At 32.3% G+C, this 14442-nt stretch overlaps 1 protein-coding gene across 2 annotated transcripts; it reads left to right on the forward strand.

The window, feature by feature from the left end:
* The first annotated feature begins 1324 nt into the window (after positions 1-1324).
* Positions 1325-12874, forward strand: LOC149927410 (putative defense protein 3). 2 transcript variants are annotated; one of them, XM_090158513.1, is made up of 4 exons: positions 1325-1502; positions 4118-4269; positions 4332-4548; positions 12773-12874. In XM_090158513.1, exons 2-4 carry the CDS (start codon positions 4149-4151, stop codon positions 12846-12848), a joined length of 414 nt encoding a protein of 137 aa, XP_090014639.1. In that variant the 5' UTR covers positions 1325-1502; positions 4118-4148; the 3' UTR covers positions 12849-12874. The 2 variants fall into 2 exon arrangements, with proteins under 2 accessions (XP_090014639.1, XP_090014638.1); XM_090158512.1 differs by lacking the exon at positions 1325-1502 and having other exon boundaries at positions 3711-4269.
* The last annotated feature ends 1568 nt before the right edge of the window (positions 12875-14442 follow it).

Raw genomic sequence — 14442 nt, forward strand, 5'->3', positions numbered from 1 at the left:
AAAAAGATAAAGTGATTAATTCTTATCCAAACGCCGACCTCTAAAATAGAGTATTTTCATGTGGTCGTCATCGCTTTAGTCCCTGCCATCGGTGCCATCTTGGCTAAATTTCTCGTGAATACTATCTTACGAAAGATAGTATAGACCTAGATTCGAGATCATTGTCTTGGGTGTGGTCGATAGCGTTTACCACTTCCTGCCGAATCTCCAAAATAATTAGCATTGGTTACATTGTTAACCAACCAAAGATAGCGCTTGTTAATCTATAGAACACCTAACTAACCAACTTCTTCATTTGTTCTCTTATGTTTTGTAGTACCATTTGTAGTAGAAAATTACAATGAACGTTACAGATCCAAAAAACGATACGATATTCCGAAATTCCCAAAAACGCGTTTCGCAAGAGTACCATCTGCCTGGTCGAGGTCAGTTTAAAAGGCCGTGCATTATTACCATTCCTTAATGTATATATGGGTATAGTTTTTTTTAAACACGGTGGTCCATATTTTTACAGCGTGCCTTAAAAAAATACCCGAGTGCCTATATAGTAGTATTATTAGTAAAAGAACCGAGAAACTAAAAAAAAAACTAAAACAAAATCAATTTAGTTTTGCGGAGTCGAGCTAGCCCACGGTTGATGATAAATTAGATGGTGAAGACCCGATAGTTTTTCCTCAATTAAAAACAAGCTGGTTAGTCTACACATATATGGTCTATACATCGTCGGTAGGTTATCCGTAAAACGACTATACACACACTGTTTCATTATAGTACCTTTCAGTTGGGATACTATTATACGTTTACTTGAAAGTATTATCAAAGTAATACTACGTAAACTTTACATTGTTAAGCCGTTTGTTAGTGTTATCAGGTAATTGACAGTCTAGTTCTATACCAAAGAATATTGCTCCACGATTTTGAAAATTGCCTCAGGAAGCATCTTCTTGAAAAGGTCATTCATTTATACCAAAACTGGAGTACTACGCGTAAGGTTAGGTAGGGGAAAACTTCAAAGAGAGACCGTTCCCAAAAACTGATATACTCTCGAAAGTGGTATATTTAATTACCATCAACCGGCTAGTCTATCAACCATCTACGACGTCAGAAAGATAATGGGTTATATACGCAAATTGAGATGAGGTTTTTATAGCGGGGATTTTTTCCGAACGTCGGCGTCGTTCTAAAAACAAAGGCAGTTTTTCGTGGAGCACGCGAGGAGTGAGAGTAGAGCCAGAATCCTAATTAAAGCCGGTTCACCCCGTTAATTTCGGTGTCAAAGTGCCAATTTACAACAAGCGGTATTCAATCATTATCTTCTGGCTTTCGTAGTGGCCCGCGTCGAAAGAGGCGCCAGACGTTGCCCTCCAACCAGACCCGGGGCTATCTCCGAAGAAATGAACCTTCTTTTTGTTGCGCTCTTATCTGACGAAATATAAAAAACGCAGCTTGGCGATATGGGATGCGATAGAAAAAACCAAATGAAGGTTCTCCAAGAATATACGGTAGGAAATTCTTCCCTCGTAATTAAATTTTAATGAATCCGAAAAGTACGACCTTAATAGATGTGTTTACCTCGATATTTACTATTCTATTTACCACAATAGTTGTTATTTTTGTTAGCCGTAGGCGCGGAAATTCCGACCGTTACTGTAATCGCGTATAACGGTCGGCATAATCAACAGGGAAGTTATCGGAAATGGGGAGGTCCTACAGATAGCAACCGCAAATTTTATCATTATATCTACGTTCTTAAACGTGAATTGTATCTACTAGTAGGTAATTTAAATATAGGCGTTTGAGTTCATTTGTGCTGTGGATAGACAAATATTTATCATTATATGTTAACCTAGTTAATAATATATTGTTTATTCACTAATGACACCACTTCGTAGAATATTTCAAATTCATTCACCAATTGCATAGTTACAAAAATTAAATTTAGTATTATAAAAGAACGTATTTCATATTTACCTTCAAATAAATTTCAGTTTTCTGGGATAATTTAAAAAAATGATTTTTATTTTATTTTCAGATTGCAAAGCAAAAATAATTTATTTAACTAAACTAATAATTTATTTATTAGATATTTACGTTAGATTTGCTGTAGAACAAAAGAAAATTCATTTATGGATTCAGCATTAAATTTACATTTACGACATAGAGTTTTTGCAATCTAACTATTATTCAGCAAAATATATTCAAAATAGAATATTTTTAAATCAGATTCAAGAAAAAATAGAACAATTTTCACAAATTAATTACTCCCGTAAAAAAAAATACTGAAAATTGAAACAAAAACGATTGTTTGTTAAATCTAAATAGATCTTTATATAAAATTATCTCCAACTGTCTTGCCCCCCGCCGAACACTGCTGCCAGAACTTTGATGACATCTTAGGCAGTATAACGAAAAACATGTTGTAAGTCCAGTCGTGGTAGCACAAACTCTATATTGAACTTTGATGGGGATTTTATGGAAATGCCTATTAACATGAAATTTTAAATAAAAAATTTTGAGCACGTTTCCAACCTTTTCAAAAAAATTCAAAAACCCATTCGTCTCCTGAAAGCAAAATCCACGTAACTTTATACGCAAATCTTAAACAGATACTTGGAGGAATTGCAAAATCAATGAATAATTTCGGATTTTCACTTTGCAAAATGTGCAGATGTTGAGATGTAATGGAGCATGTTCCGGTGCATGCTTCTTGTTTATTTTCAATTTGAAACAGCTACAAAATAACCCCGATGTGGACTCTACTCTATCAATAATAGTTAAGCAATTAAATCCGCATATACCCAAAGTAACGCAGAGAAAAATCCAAATAATTTCCAACAAACACAAGGAGAACGCGGCTAGCCTTTAAACACGCTAAGGCAATGTCGCGTACAAGTTTCATTGGACGAACCTTTACACCGAACGTTTTACGGGCGGGGGGAAGACAATTTCCGAATTTTCCCCTTCCGACGGCAGCAATGAAAAACGTACGCAAGAAAACGCACGACTTTTGACGGGTTGCGTTCTCCTTGTGTGGGGTGCTGTGTTAAATGTGTTTGTTACTCATAGATAGAGGTCGGGGATGGTTAACTTTTATTCAATAGATAAAGCTCCCAAAATTATTCGTAAAACGTTTTGATCAAGTAATTTATATTTCTGTATTATCCGATTAATTTTTTGATAAATTTGTAAAATTAATCGGAAAAACGACGTTTTTTTCGATAAAAAACTCAAATTTTCCGAATAATACATGTTTTTTAATCACTTTCCGAAATATTAACCGGTAAATTTCTTTGTTTACATTTTTTTCCCGAAAAAAATTAATTTAATCATGGATAATGATTAACCGTCCCCGACCTCTACTCATAGATTCTATAAAATATCAGAATGTATTAATTTATACTTTGGAGAATGCCTATGTTGGCCATGATGGTCGAATTTAATTCGGCCACAATAAGGGGGGAAGAAAAAAGGTCGTTTAGTATAAATAAATACCGTTTATAAAATATCTAGAAAAAATCATTATCCATTTTCTTTCCTTATGATATACATAATTTTTATATATCCGAACATTTAATATTTTTCAAAATCGTCGATTTCGTAATTTCTTTTTTTATCGTGAGTCACGGACAAGAGAAACAAGTAAAAAATTAAATGTTGTTGTTTCGCACGCCCGGGGTTCAAATAATTTGGGTCAGATCCGAGCACCACCATCAACAACTTCGGAAAGGGGTATCCCGATATCTCATTAATTTTATGAAGACTTTACTCTCCCCCGCCTTAGACTTAAGTATTTCATTGGGGTGAAAGTGGTTGGACCATATACCGGGGACCGGTACCCGGAAGTGGAACGACCATTACACGAAGAAGAATAGAATTCTGAACCAGTAGTAAAATTCGGTCATCGTGTTGAATAATTATACTGTAAACAAACTCTTTGGAATATTATTTCAAAAATTATTATTTGAAAAATTCAGATAACTACGAGAGGGTATTGGAGACAGTTGCTTAGGATGCTATTATAGCCCGATAAACTTAATTTTTTTCAAGTAATTGCATTATCGTCCATTATATTAAATGTGTTCATGTTCCTAACTATTTTAACCCTATCGCTGTTAAGTCAAATTGAAAGCTTTCCCAATGGAGCCCCTATGCGAGTTTGCGGTACCATGCATCCCGGACACGGTACCATCGAACCGGAACCAGAAATCCTGTCTCCGTATAAAATATACCAGTCCTCGGATACGTTCAATCCTCGACAGGAAATAAAAGGTATACCTTCTTCGATAACCTTTTATTATTAATATATTCAACTGGTTAAAATACGAATTTAGTTACCATTAAAAGCAAAGATGGCGTACCCTTCAAAGGGTTTATGGTGAAGGCCCTGAACCCCAAAAATAACGAGACCATCGGTACATTCGAAGCCGGAAGCGGGCTTAAGAACTTGGAGGATTGCTCGGCGGTCACGCACTCTGACCCCAATGGAAAGAAAACGGCCAGCTTGTATTGGAAAGCACCCACAGATAGGGCCGGTCAAGTACTATTCAGGTATGTCCGAACGTAGGCGTCACCACAGTGGCGTAGCTAGCACGGGTGGCACCCTGTGCGGATATCATGGTGTGCTACTTACTAGTCAAAACGTGAAAAAATGTTTTTTCGAATGGCTCTAGTTTGTGTAAGTTTTTAATTTTTTCACGGTCGGGTGTCACCCCCAAAACGACCCCAAACGGGTGGCACTCCCCTAGCTACGCCACTGCGTCACCAGAAGTTAATTAATGCCACTATTTTGAGAGAAGTTACAGTTTAAAATGAGAGCGATTTTGCGACGTGTACACCGAAACACAGCCCAAAATGTATCTGAAGTATTTCTTTAACTAATGATATAAAAGGTAGAAATGAAAATAAATTAAATTAAATTTCAAACCGTAATTTCCCGATATAATAATTTCAGCAGAAGTAAATGAACCGAAGTTATCAGACTGCTATACTCTCCATGTTGGAGGCGTTTTGCGTATGAAGTTACATTTTTACCTCGAATTTGAAATTTTGCGCGTTCCTAGGCCGAAAAAAAAACGTGTTGGTTTTGATGAAACCATTTTTTACTCATAGAAATAGCTATACCCACAATTCCCAAGTGCAATTTATCGCGTCAAAAGACGGGGTTGGAAATTAGCTTTTATTTGATTCGATTTTCTCATAATTTTCAATTGGAAAACGCCCTCCGATTCCGAGCGCTATTTCAATAACTTCGGTTCATTTACTTCTGATTTCAGTAAATACATAATATTACGTATTTTGTGGGGTAGGTACATTTGTTCAAATTTCAATCGTCCGAACGGTGGAACAAATGTTCGAATTTCATTCGTCCGAACCGCCGGAATAACAAATGTTTCAATTGTTCGAATTGGACAACTTGTTTGTTTCATTCGTCCGAATCGGTAGCATCACTTGTCCGAATTCTGTCGCTAAATTAGTATTTCTTATTGCTGTTTTTTATAATGTCTAATCATTTTATCCTATTATGTCCATTTTTCCTTTGGCCGATATAGTAAGTGGGAATTGCGTTGAATGTTGTGGATATTTTAGGTTAGGTTAGGCTCACGTTAATGTTACTATTTTCTTATATTAACAATATTAAAAAAAAAACAACCAATTCCTAATGTTCGAAAAGACGGACAAACGATTATTCGAACAAATGAAATTCGCCAGTAAAGTTAACATAAATTGAACGACTAAATCACCAACAAAAGTTGTGATAAATTTTTCTGGCAAATGAAATACGTTTTCGGACATACGATCCTGTTTTCCTGCATTCGGACAAATGATCATTCGGACATTTGTACCACCGTTCGGACGAATGAAAGTCGAACAAATGTACCCAAATCTATTTTGTTCTCCCGAATTTTTTTTTTGATATCATCGGTATCCTGCGAAGATGCAAGTTTCAAACATATAACATCAGAAGAGATATTTATTAACTTGTGACATCACTAAAGGTCGTTTTTAACCCAGAATTTTCATTGAATCGTATAATCTAATAAATATAAATTTTAGAAAAAAAATACTTTTAAATGGATAATGATAACTTTTTCGATATCCGAGTATTTTATCGTTTTACGAACGAAGGGAAAAAATGATTTTATCCGAGACGAATTAGTTGTCACTATAAATCTGTAATCAAAAAGCCGTGAAGTCGCGTGGAGCTAATTAAGTATCTGACGTACTTTTCGCTTCTAATTCCCGCCGGGTATTCCAACTAAAATACAGAGATTATTATACGGCGAAAACGTTTAGGGAAGAAATTCGAAATACGGCGATCTACCAGATAAATTATTTAAAAAAAAATATTTCTAAACGTTTTTAGATGATTCTCTATTGTGGGGGCCAATGGGCGAAAAAACTCAAGTGGTATCGTACAGTTAAAGCGTACAAACTGAACCTGTACGTCGCGGTTAGACAGTAGTGTCGGTTGAGGGGTAAGACTCCAAACACGCCGGGGACATTCCGAGGGTCTCCGGGAGCGCGAGTGGAGTTCCCCTCTAGCTATAATATTGAAAATGATAATGACGATTCTTTCAACAGTCGCGTGGCCCGCGCAAAAAGTCTTTCCGAGGTACTTGTCGTTCGAGTGGTTAGATTTTCGTTTCTTATATGATAGCCACCAAAAAAAAATGCTCTCACTAAACATCTGTCCCCAAAAGGAGGGGAGGGTTGGAAGCCACCAGCTCAGCCCCGAAACCGGGCGATACCTTCCACGAAGGTGGATTCCGTTTTATCAGTACTTGTTATATTTTTTTTTATTGACTGATATTATTAAAATATGGGTTTTTTTGGCTCGCGCCACGGATTACGGTCTGATAGAAAGCTTTCGAGAACTGTAGATATGGAGACTACACCTACGCCGCGTTTCGATTGATGACTTTTGATATTAATTTTGCAATTATTGATACACCAATAGAGAGCACTTTGGGTTTTGAAACTCTTCAGGAACGTTTAGCGATATTTTTACAGGCCGACCTAATTGGGTGTTGATTGTTGACTTGGCAGTCAGTTGTTTTGTGGAAATATAACAGCTTTGAAAATTCCCAGACCTTTATCTTATATGACTCCGTACCTTCACGCGTTATACCGATAAGATATTATTATTAAAATGTCGTCTAATTATATTAAATATTTATTCTACTCGAAGTTCATTTCGTATATTATATTCGTATTAAAATTCGAAACTATACCTTTCATAGCGTAGGGATATGATATTCTTATATGAAATTTATTTTTTAATTATATTAAATATTTTTTAATTATAAGAAAATATTTTTTAATTATAAGAAAATATTTTTTAATTATAAGAAAATATTTTTTAATTATAAGAAAATATTTTTTAATTATAAGAAAATATTTTTTAATTATATTAAATATATTTTTTAATTATATGAAATATATTTTTTAATTATATGAAATATATTTTCTAATTATATGAAATATATTTTCTAATTATATGAAATATATTTTTTAATTATATGAAATATATTTTTTAATTATATGAAATATATTTTCTAATTATATGAAACATATTTTCTAATTATATGAAACATATTTTCTAATTATATGAAACATATTTTTTAATTATATGAAATATATTTTCTAATTATATTAAATATATTTTCTAATTATATTAAATATATTTTCTAATTATTAAATATATTTTCTAATTATTAAATATATTTTCTAATTATATTAAATATATTTTCTAATTATATTAAATATATTTTCTAATTATTAAATATATTTTCTAATTATTAAATATATTTTCTAATTATATTAAATATATTTTCTAATTATATTAAATATATTTTATAATTATATTAAATATATTAATTATATTTTCTAATTATATTAAATATATTAATTATATTTTCTAATTATATTAAATATATTAATTATATTTTCTAATTATATTAAATATATTAATTATATTTTCTAATTATATTAAATATATTAATTATATTTTCTAATTATATTAAATATATTAATTATATTTTCTAATTATATTAAATATATTAATTATATTTTCTAATTATATTAAATATATTAATTATATTTTCTAATTATATTAAATATATTAATTATATTTTCTAATTATATTAAATATATTAATTATATTTTCTAATTATATTAAATATATTAATTATATTTTCTAATTATATTAAATATATTAATTATATTTTCTAATTATATGAAATATATTTTCTAATTATATTAAATATATTAATTATATTTTCTAATTATATGAAATATATTTTCTAATTATATGAAATATATTTTCTAATTATATGAAATATATTTTCTAATTATATGAAATATATTTTCTAATTATTAAATATATTTTCTAATTATATTAAATATATTTTCTAATTATATTAAATATATTTTATAATTATATTAAATATATTAATTATATTTTCTAATTATATTAAATATATTAATTATATTTTCTAATTATATTAAATATATTAATTATATTTTCTAATTATATTAAATATATTAATTATATTTTCTAATTATATTAAATATATTAATTATATTTTCTAATTATATTAAATATATTAATTATATTTTCTAATTATATTAAATATATTAATTATATTTTCTTATTATATTAAATATATTAATTATATTTTCTTATTATATTAAATATATTAATTATATTTTCTAATTATATTAAATATATTAATTATATTTTCTAATTATATTAAATATATTTTTAATTATATTAATTATATTTTTTAATTATATTAATTTTTTTAATTTTTTTTAATTATATTAAATATATTTTTAATTATATTAATTATATTTTCTAATTATATGAAATATTTTTAGTGAAAGTTAATAACTTACCCATAGAAGTGATACGGCATTGATATTTTAAATATATTTTATAACTATACCAAATATTTTTTACTAAATGTAATTAATTAACTCATTCCGTATATTATTTTCGTATTAGGCTTCTATATTGACCACATCCTGATTATAATGAGCTCCGTTAAACCGGGGGCTATAAAGCGGTAAACATATTTCAAAAATAAATAATTTGGATGTGGTTAAAAAGCCCTGAAAATACTGAGGGGAAACGGTGGTTGGAACTCTTCTATTTCGGCCCGTTTAAAGTGATAATTTCGGAGGTTTTTTCTTTAATCCGAAATCACGCCCGTGATATTCAAATTAGTCAGTCTGAAGCTCCCAAAGGGGTTTAAATTATTCATCCGGTGATCCATCGATATAATATATTAAACCGTTCGGGACAAGCGATTTCCTCTCGATACCGATAAGAATCTCGCAAGTGCGCTCCAACATTTGTGGCTTTTTTACATTATGGACTAGTTTTTATTTAGAAATAACGAAGTACGCGACCTTGGGTTCGATCGGGTATTTTTTTAATGGTTTCTTACCGATTTCGGAAGAAATGCGTTTGACGTATTATCTGATCTAAGGCCAGCAGCCACTGATGCTTCGATTTAAAGCCCAAATTCTACCGTGTTATAGTATTTAATTTATGTATTTAATTTTCTATACAGATTAAGACAAGGGGTTAGATAATTGATTTGGGTACATTTGTTCGAATTTCATTCGTCCGAACGGTGGTACAAATGTCCGAATGATCATTTGTCCGAATGCCGGAAAACAGGATAGTATGTCCGAAAAAGTATTTCATTTGCCCGAAAAATTTATCACAACTTTTGTTGGTGATTTAGTCGTTCAATTTATGTTAACTTTACTGCCGAATTTCATTTGTTCGAATAATCATTTGTCCGTTTTTTCGAGCATTAGGAATTGGTTGTTTTTTTTTTAAATATTGTTAATATAAGAAAATAGTAACATTAACGTGAACCTAACCTAACCTAACCTAACCTAACCTAAAATATCCACAACATTCAACGCAATTCCCACTTACTAAAAACAACGATATTTACAATGAAGTTTTTTATTTTTTATTCTTGCACTAAAAAAAAATCCGGACAAAAAAAAATAGCAATAAGAAATACTAATTTAGCGACAAAATTCGGACAAGTGATGCTATAGATTCGGACGAATGAAACAAAGAAGTTGTCCAATTCGAACAATTGAAACATTTGTTATGTCGGCGGTTCGGACGAATGAAATTCGAACATTTGTTCCACCGTTCGGACGATTGAAATTTGAACATTTGTTCCACCGTTCGGACGATTGAAATTTGAACAAATGTACCTACCCCAGATAATTGGTGCGTTTGGGTATGGGATTTTGCGATTTATTTGAAATAAGATGATATCTACGGTAAGAACATTTACCTAGCGTGTAAAGTCGATGTACGGAATTTTCGTAAATCTCAATACAATTTCGAAAATCCGAAACGAATTTTTAGATGCTTAATAATGATTTATGGTGATTTCGATATTTCGGATATCAATTTTCATCCGGATTCCAGTATCTTAAAACTATGCTTTATTTGGATTTCGCGATTTTGGATCAATTTCGGATTTCAAAATTTTAAAATGTTTTATTTTCAAGATAATTTCAAGATAATAATAATAATTATTATAATAATAATCAGCTAGGCTAATAGTCTTAGTCGATAATTCAAAATAACGGTCAAAAACGCCGCCGATCAGTTTAGTAAAATATTTTCGGCGGCGAAATCGTCGGCCATTTTCAGTATGGAGATACAGGCTGGAAGGCAGGCAACGTTGCCAGATTTCGATAGACCGAAAACGGCCAACTCTCTCAAATGTTTTCGTTTTCGAAACGAAAATTTTGCGGCGTAGCTATCGACTAAGACTATACCCAAGTCACCACCTTAGGCCTAAGTACATTTTTATGTAGCTTATGAAACCAAGGACACTTAGACAATCAGCGGACATCCCGGTTAAATTTTCCACTAGCACGAGTAAGGAGGGGGAAGGAAATACGTCACTGGCGTGCGCTTCAAATATGACGGAAGACGTCAGGTTTCGTGAGCCAATGAAATACCTAACTGATTTGATTTCATTTATTGGGAAAGAGCAACGCTAAAAATTGTCTCAACATCTTTCAAACTGGCATGGGCACCATTACCCGACTTCCATAGACTAGTAACAGCTAGTACCAAAGTCTATAATATTATTCTATAAGTTTGTCACTTTGGGGAATATTCTACTGAGAGCTAGTAACGGAGTGACGTCATCACAAGAAGAAAATCTCCCCCTAGCGAGACGCTGTCAAAGGATACGTCTAAAGCTTGTTTCCACTAGCGCGCGTCATAATGTTATTTTCTTTACGCACGTAAAAACGTTTGAACGTTTCAAAGCTGAGAAACGCGTCGTTGCGCGTGCTAGTGGAAACCAAGGCTTACGCGTTAGCCAGCGGACGCAAAACGGCAACGTAGTCTGTCTTATGAATAGATCTCAGTAGAACTTTTGCACACTTATGTAACAATATTATACACTTATGCTAGTTCTTAGCCACTTATATGGTCATTGGCGAGAAAGACTATAAGTAAAAGAAATTTCGTTGGGGAGTAGTAAGTGTTATCCTTATATTTATTATATTACTTATGGTGCTACTCATTGGGTTAAATCAACAATAACGTATTAGAAGCGACAAAAATTCCAAAGTAGCAACAGGTACATTTAAAAATCAACAATTCGAATGTAAACCCGCCCGATTGGGCTGCGTTTCCGTCGGTCCGGCAGCGCGTGGCAGAGTAACTTGTTGCGCTTAGATTCTCTCCAATACTGAGCGTCACCTGTTCCCGGCCAGAACAGCTGCTGGAATGGAGCGGGATTCGCCCCCCCCCATTCCGGCCCCCATTCCCCGCGTGCTACCTCGGTCGAGCCTCGTGGCGTCTAACGCCAATGCTACTTTGTCATCCGTTGGCGCGCGCTCTCCCCCAGAAACAACAGCTGCCCACTTTTTAGAAATATAGAGAGATTTTTTGCCCGGAATCTAGCTTCTAGCTTCCCTGAGGGATTTTAAATAGGCTGATTAAAGTTTGGGTTTTTGACCCCGAAAATTCAACGTTCCTTCGGCTCAAAGGACGAATGTTGGCCCCCCTTTCGCGTCGTCCAAAGGCCACCCTTTTTTTTGCCAGTTATAGCCTATTTTCGGAACGGGCCCTGACTTTACCGAATTAAGTAGGTTCCAGCAAGACCCGCAACACCCCAGGTTTTAAGTTTCTCGCTCATTTAGTGCCTAAATTGAGGGAAATCGAGGTCATGGGGTTGGAAAGGGTTAAGGGTCATTATTTGATTTTTTGAATGGAATTTTTTTTTAGATTCCTTAATTTAAATATTTAGCTTTTTTAATTTTAATTGCAATACTTATTTGCAGAATGAAATGATTTGAGAAAAAAAGACCGCGTAATTTTTTTGTAGTTTCCTTAATTTAAATATTTATCTTTTAAAATTTTTATTCCGAAAATGTTTGCAGAGTGTTATGACTTGAGACAAAGATCTACAAAGTTTTGTAGCTCCTTTGATTTAAATATTTACCTAATATTAATTGTAAGTACAGATATTATTTGCAGAGCGGCATGTTATAGAATATAGATCGTTCAACGTTTTGTAGATCCTTTAATTTAAATTATTTTATGTTTTAATTGGTCGATTGCAATAACTCTTTGCAGAACTTAAATATTTACCAGTTATTAATTTTAATTACATTCATTCTTTACAGACCAACATGATTTGAAACATAGATCGTCCAATAACTTAATTTAATTATTTTTCATTCTAATTTCGGTAATTCTTTACAGAGCGACAGTGGTCCCAAAATACGACAAATATTTTGAAGCCGTACTTTCACACAAGGATAAAGAACACACCGGTTGATATTGACCGAAAAAATCGAACTCCGATAAAAAATATATAATTATATATATATATATATATATATATATATATATATATATATATATATATATATATATATATATATATATATATATATATTCCTATTCTTGTATTTGTTATGTTAAATAAAAAAGAATATATTTAAGTTACGACTCAATTATATTATCTTACTGAGAGGCAAAAGCGAAATAAGTTGGACAAGCCAAAATCTACCAAAAGACAAACTCCACGCAAATGGAAAAAAGTGAAAATTGGCAAATAGTGACCAATAAGGAAAATTTTCATTAAAAAGCTATTTTTTTTAATAAATTTCAGTGGCGTAGCTAGAAATCCTTAAGCTGTGTAAAATATCTAAGGGGGTGAAATTTTAGTACAGCCAAAGTTACACCCAAGTGAGAAATCGGTGAGACAGAAAAACAAGATAAAAGCGCGCGCTGCTGAAGACGCGATAGACTTGTTTTGCAGGCGCGGCGCGTTCCAGTTCTACGAGACTTAAGCCCAAATTGCACGATTTTAAAAATTAGGATAGTTCGCAAATCGCTCACTAAGGTGCTGCTGGCGCTGGCGATACACCTTCAGATGGCAGCGAAAATTCAAACCCAAATACTTGGCGTTATTTTGCGTTTCAACTTTTTAGGGCAAAAACTATTTTTTCAAGACAAAATAAGGTACGTGTAACTCAAGGAGACGTTCAATATACTTACACGGTGAAAGTATATTGAACGTCTCCTTGATCTTTTGATACGCAAATAAGGCGATATTTGGAAAAGCTTGGCCGTTCCCCTTTAATATTGGCCAAAGACCAAAACAGATTTAATCAGAATCTCTCCTACAGGTATTAAAAAATTACTGTCCAATTTTGGGCAAATTAGCCACTAAATTAACTTTCCCATTATTTTCCACCTGGAATTTTCTACTTCTTAACACTGAAAACTTGACTAACGGTATTACGGGAGCGAAGGCAAATAAATTTAATTTGGATTATATAAAGTCTTATCGCCTACGAATAGGAATCGTCAATTCAATACGTGGATCGATACATGCACTTTGTTTAAAATAAAGAGTCCAAATCGAATATATTTGCTGCATTTGCATACTGTTCTCGGAACTTGACTCAAAAGGGAAAGAGCTATTCACAAATTGTTTACAAGGAAACAAACATTTCAAAAGGTTTATACTAGATGGCGTCTATTAATTTAAGGGAATAAATACCTAAAGATGTATTAGAAAAATAAACATTTAACATTATTTTAAGCAATGTTTTATGTAAATACTATAAAGAAAATGTCAATTCAAGGAAACATGTTTAGCGGTTTCTGTATAAATAAAATTTCTACGTTTTAGACTGTTGGCGCCATCTGGTAGGACTTCTGGTATTTAAAATCTACCTCTAATGGCGTTACCCTCGTTAAAGGGTCAAATGCTTAGTTGATTAGTATGTTGATATTGACAATCACTATGAAAAATGTTATACACCCATTTTCATTGTGTTCCTGAAAATGCAAAATAGCATTTTAGAACAAGATATCACAAACATTGAAATCCGCCGATGTATTAAATATATTTTAAGGGG

The sequence above is a fragment of the Leiobunum rupestre genome, chromosome 9 (genome assembly GCF_980474605.1).
Source record: "Leiobunum rupestre chromosome 9, qqLeiRupe1.1.hap1, whole genome shotgun sequence".
In the NCBI taxonomy this organism is placed as follows: Eukaryota; Metazoa; Arthropoda; class Arachnida; order Opiliones; family Sclerosomatidae; genus Leiobunum; species Leiobunum rupestre.